We start from the raw sequence: 5,422 nt of genomic DNA, 5'->3' as shown, positions 1-5,422 counted from the left end.
CCCTCTCTCTCTCTCTCTCTCTCTCTCTCCTCTCTTACTCTCACCCTCTCCCTCTCTTACTCTCTTACTCTCCCTTTCTCTCTTATTTTACCTCTCTTACTCTCCCCATCTCTTCCCCTCTCTCTCCCTCTCTTCTCTCTCTCTCTCTCTCTCTCTCTCTCTCTCTCTCTCTCTCTCTCTGTCCCCCTCTTCAGAAGGACTCACTATCACAGACATACGGCTTGTCTCGGTCCTCCAGGGAAGCGGTGTCCTGGCGTTTCCGTAGACCCCCGATGCCATATGCCTGGGGGAAGGGTCAGGAGTGAGGGACCCCGAAAGCGAGGAGCCCTAGAGAATGTTCATCATTTGTGCTTGAACATCAACTTGCCAAAATACAAAATTCTGTTTTATGGGGCTGGGGTGTAGCTCAGTGGTAGAGCACTTGCCTAGCATGCAGGAGGCCCTGGGTTCTATCCCCAGCATAATAATAGATAATAATAATAATAAATAATAAATCTCCCCCAAGCAACTTGTGAACTTGCTAGTAATGCAGACTTGGACCTCTGAAGTTGGGTTTCCTCACCTGTAGTACAGATATGAAGACAATTTTAACCCACCACATGAACTCTGCTTTTCAAATAGTTTAATCTACATGAACCTCAGTTTCCTCAACTGTGAAACGGGTATAAAATCTCCTACCCCTTCAGACTGCTCTAGGGATTGAATGAGGTCAGACTTGTGGCAGGGGCTGACCACCATGCACACTCAATAAATGGGATCTGTCACTGTAGGGACGGGGCAAGAAGAAGCTGTGAGGTGATACCTTTCCTTTGGCCCTGTTCTTCCTCCTGGGAATGTCATCCTCCAAGTCTTCCACCTCTAGATCATGTGGGAACTCCAGCAACTGCTGTTTCTGGGCACCAGGAGAAGGGCGATTAGCGTCAAGGGAATGGGGACCCTGATCTGCTGCAGACTGGGGGTCAGAGGGCAAGTCAGGGGTCTTCCCAAAAGTCAAGGAGGTCTGAGAGGATGGAAATTTAAGGAACCCAAAGGCCCTAGGGAGTTAGGGGAGGTTTCAGGGCAGGAACATGACATGCCAGGGAGGTAACAGGGGTGAGAGGAGATTACAGCTGGGGTCCCCAAAGGGCAGTCCCACCTGACAGTCCATAATGGTCTCCTCCTCCTTCAGCTCGACCTTCTTCTCCCCTGTCTCAGCACACAGCAGAGCCTCGAGGACTGGCCCTTCTGGAAGGCCACCTTCCTTCTTCAGGGGTGTCTCACAGTCTGGAAACAGGGTGCCAGGTAGAAGGGGTGTCAAGTGAAGAGATTGTCCTCAGATTGCCCAGGCTGGGGGACAATGGTCTTTCCCACACAGAACCAGCAACCAACACAAATATTCAACACATAGCTAGGGGAAGGATGGGGGCGGGGGACAACCACACACAGCCACACCCTCACATCTACTGAATACACTTAGGTCAGAATCCTGGGTACACAGAAACCCTTAGGCACAACACAGACCATGGGACGTGCCCAGAGCCTCACAAATACCTACATCCACGAGGGACCCCAGCCAGTCCCTCAGATACACTCAAACAGATCCATAACTACAACAGGATACACATAGACATACACAGGGAAGATGCAGACAGATAAGCTGCAACAGTTCAACCCCCAAAGGAAGAGTCACAACCAGGCTCTCAAATACACCCAGACACAGCCAGACCCTAGATATATCTGGACACATGAGGAAGATAGATCCAGACCCTCGGATAGATCCAGAGACACCCAAAAAGAGATAATTAGACCCACAGATATACTTCACTCTCCATGGAAAACACACAGCCAGGCCCTACAGTCCACCTAAACACATACAAACATGCCCAGGGAGACTCTCTCAGATGGACAAACACACATAGACATACAGACAGTCCCAGCAAGGCAGTCAGACACAGGCAGAGACACAGACAGATGAGCAGTGCAGTAATCCTGAGGACATCCAGACACTTGGAGACACCAGGACAGAGGAAGAAAAACCACTGGAGTCTTTGATTTCCTGGATCCATTCAAGAAGTGCTCAGTCCAAACACTCTGTGGACCAGCACGCACGTGAGGAAATACACGTAGTAGGACAGACGAAGGCACCAATGGAAAGAGATCCCCCAGACATGGGGAAGCATCGGACCCCCACAGGAAGAGATAGCCCGATGCCCTGATGTGCCCAGAAACCGTTAGAGCTGGCTGTGCTAATGCACCAGACATGCGCAAGAAGAAATACACCGTTGGACACACCTGGAAACACCTAGAAATAGATACCCACCGATACACTCCACTGTGGATGGAAAATTATGGCCAGGCACTGACATATCTAAACACACACACACTCTCATGCACACGTGGAGATAAATAGCTGGATGCTCTGAGGCATCCACAGAAGGAAATACTGCCAAACTCAAATGCACCCCAGCTCCCAGGCAAGGAGATGTAGTCAGAGACTTGATACATTTAGACACACCTAACACACACCTCTATGTCCTGCATACCAGGCAGGTATAAGAGGAGACACAGTTGGAAGTTCAGTGACTCAAAGAAAGCTGTAAAACCCAAGACTCCGGAGCAGACACCTCCGGCTATTCAGACACTTAGGAAGATAAAAAGCAGTGCTCTCACACACTCATCAGGGGGTTGGGGGCATTGATGGGGCCACAGCAGGCACAGGACGCAGTTCCACCCACCGATCTTGTACTCGCAGGGCCGGAGTCTGGGGTCCTCTAGGATGTTGAGTCTCCGTTTCTTCCTCCAACAGCGGGCGGGATAGGTGTAGATCTGTCCTGGGGCCAAACCTAGAGCAACAGGGGCGGTAAGAATGCAGCCCGGAAGCTGGGCTCCGCCCCACCCCTCCCTCCCAGCAGGTACCGGGCCCGCGGTGGGTCTTCTCCATCCAGATGTAGCAGTTGTTCTGGGCCACACCGGTCTGCGAGTCGAGGAAGGGCAGGCGCAGGCTGCGCTCGGCGCACAGGCGCGCGTTGTAGCTGCGGCAGTGCTCGATGGCCTCGCGGTAGAAGTCCTCGCCTAGGCTACGGGGCGAGGAGCGGGCGGGCAGCTGTCAGCAAGGGCAGGAGCAAGGAAGCCCAGTACCCCGCCCCTGGTCTTGAGCTCCCGCTGGTCTGGGAGGGGTAGACAAACCCCTGCAACCTCAAATCTCCCCTCCCGTCCCTCCAGAACCCCGGGTGGGGGAGGGGACCCCCAACCTAAGACTCCTGCGGGCCTCCAGCTAAGGAGTGGATAATATAGAAGCAGACAAAACCACACGGGGACCCATCCATACATGAACACATAGAAACTCACAACATAAACCGCACAAAGTCACACGAGATTCACACACAAAGAGAGACATATCCCAATACTCACAAAGGAGAAACAGACAAATCTCACACACGTGCACACACAAATATCTCCTGAAAAACACAAATAATCCAAGTTACACAGTGTAGAAAACTACACAAATATTTATGCACAAATACACATCACATATCCAAATACACAACACTGAACAAATCACCCACACCACAAAGACCCACAAGCACATCACACACACTCATCCAAAGAACACATATAGTTACACAAATTCCAAAAGACAGGGACTATAGAAATAAATTACGCACATATGCACTTACACACATATCCAAAGACACAACACAAATCACACATACGATATCCAGGCACAAAGAAATCACAGAGATTCACACAGGTACACACATATTCACAAAGATACACAACATAGAAACCAATATCTAAAATTCATATCCAAACACATACAGATACACGCATATAAAACACAGTAGCAGTCAGATCCACTCATTCACACAAAAACTTACAAATACATACATACCTACACATCCAAAGGCACAAGACACAAGACAAACCCGGCGTTCATATGCACACACTCAAAGACCCAAATATCCGAAGACATGTAGTGTAGAATAAAAGAGACCATATTCATAACCACACACAAATCAAAAAAAAAAAAAAAGGAGCACAAGTCATACATACTCCATACACTCCACATCCCAAGACAAAGGTAGTGTGGACTCCACTCGAGTTTACCAAGGCCCTGGCATCCCCAGCCCATTTCACCCTCTCCCAAACCCAGGGTTTGCGGGGCAGGGACGATGACCCCCTTTCCCAAAAAGGACCCAGAGTCCCTCCACGCCCTCCACCCCTCCAGGCAGCGCGTCGGACACCATTCTTGCCACAGACCCATAGTCACACACACTCGCACCCCCGCACAGCCCGGCACACGGTGACAGCCCCCTTGACACCCCATCGGCCCCACCCCCAGCCGCCACACAGACACACACAAGCAGGCGCAGACCCGCGCGCGCCCTCCCGCCGGCCCGCACCACCTCAGGGGGCTGGGGATGACCGTGGCCATCTTGCTCCCCGGGTCCTGCCCCCAGCAGGTCCCCCGCGGGTCGGTCCTCCCAGCGGTCGGGCGGGCGCTGAGGCCGCCCATCCATTCATTCCCGGGGGGCGGGAACATGCGGACCACAGCCAATCACGGCGGCGGGGCGGGCCCGCCCGAGCCATGCTGGGAGCCGTAGTCTCGACCCGGCCCCGCGGAACCCGGGGGGAGGGCGGAGCTCGCATCACTCACACACGCTCACTCACACACATCCTCGTCCCACGTGCACACGCTCGCACCTGCACACCTGGCCTAGCGCACACCCGCACATCGCAGTTTACACATACATTCGCAGCCTCCCGCACACTCCCACTCACACCCTTTCACAGGCACTCACACAGCTACTCGCGCACACCCACTTTAATATCTCGCAGGTGCCCGCACAGACGCCTGGCTCGCTGGCACCTAACCCACAACTTAGAGAACCCTGCCCTGCCCCAGGGTCCTCGCTCACCCCAGCCACCGTCAACCACCCCACCCTGCTAACTCCTCCCGCTGGCCCGACAGCAGCAGTCCTGGTTAGGAGCTGTAGCCACACCTCTGGGTTCAGATCCCAGCTCTGCTACTTGCTGGCTTGGGATCTTGGACAACATTTCTGGGCCTCGTGCTCACGGACTGTCATGAGGATTAAATGATAAACATGAATAAAAAATGTTTTAGCATAAAAGAGTAGGATTTATTCAAGTGAGAAGAAAAGAGAAAGAGCTCAGGCAGGGAGAGAGGGAACCAGAGAGCGGTTGCACAAAACATGGGTAAAGTGTTTTTAAAGGGACCTGGGTGCGGCTCAGTGAGTATGTGAAAGCTCTGGGCTCTGGGCCCAATCCCCAGCACCAAAAAATAAACACATAAATAAACAAGTAAATAAATGCAATGTACCTGGCAGGTAAAAAGTGCTCAATATATTCATGTATTCCCCCAGAGAGGATCTGAGATGTACAGAAAGGATCTGATATAAAAATCTGAGATATAAAATGGTGA

At 52.1% G+C, this 5,422-nt stretch overlaps 1 protein-coding gene and 1 non-coding gene across 2 annotated transcripts in view; one reads left to right on the top strand and one right to left on the bottom strand.

The window, feature by feature from the left end:
- Dpf1 (double PHD fingers 1) overlaps positions 1-4,744 on the bottom strand; it is a 7,232-nt gene extending 2,488 nt beyond the window's left edge. Inside the window, exons 1-6 of the mRNA XM_015497054.2 lie at positions 4,386-4,744; positions 2,896-3,056; positions 2,715-2,822; positions 1,136-1,263; positions 803-892; positions 205-283 (exon numbers count right to left, since the gene is read on the bottom strand). Coding sequence (XP_015352540.2) covers positions 205-283; positions 803-892; positions 1,136-1,263; positions 2,715-2,822; positions 2,896-3,056; positions 4,386-4,522 — 703 coding nt within the window. The 5' untranslated portion in view covers positions 4,523-4,744. The remainder of the gene's footprint in view (positions 1-204; positions 284-802; positions 893-1,135; positions 1,264-2,714; positions 2,823-2,895; positions 3,057-4,385) is intronic.
- On the top strand, positions 396-467 carry Trnaa-agc. The gene has a single exon. It is a non-coding gene; the product is annotated as a tRNA-Ala (tRNA).
- Positions 4,745-5,422: the final 678 nt, after the last annotated feature.

Source organism: Marmota marmota, unplaced genomic scaffold, assembly GCF_001458135.2.
Source record: "Marmota marmota marmota unplaced genomic scaffold, marMar, whole genome shotgun sequence".
NCBI classification, from domain to species: Eukaryota; Metazoa; Chordata; class Mammalia; order Rodentia; family Sciuridae; genus Marmota; species Marmota marmota.
The sequence above is the reverse complement of the archived record's forward strand: the minus strand, read 5'-3'. Positions and strand labels throughout refer to the sequence as shown.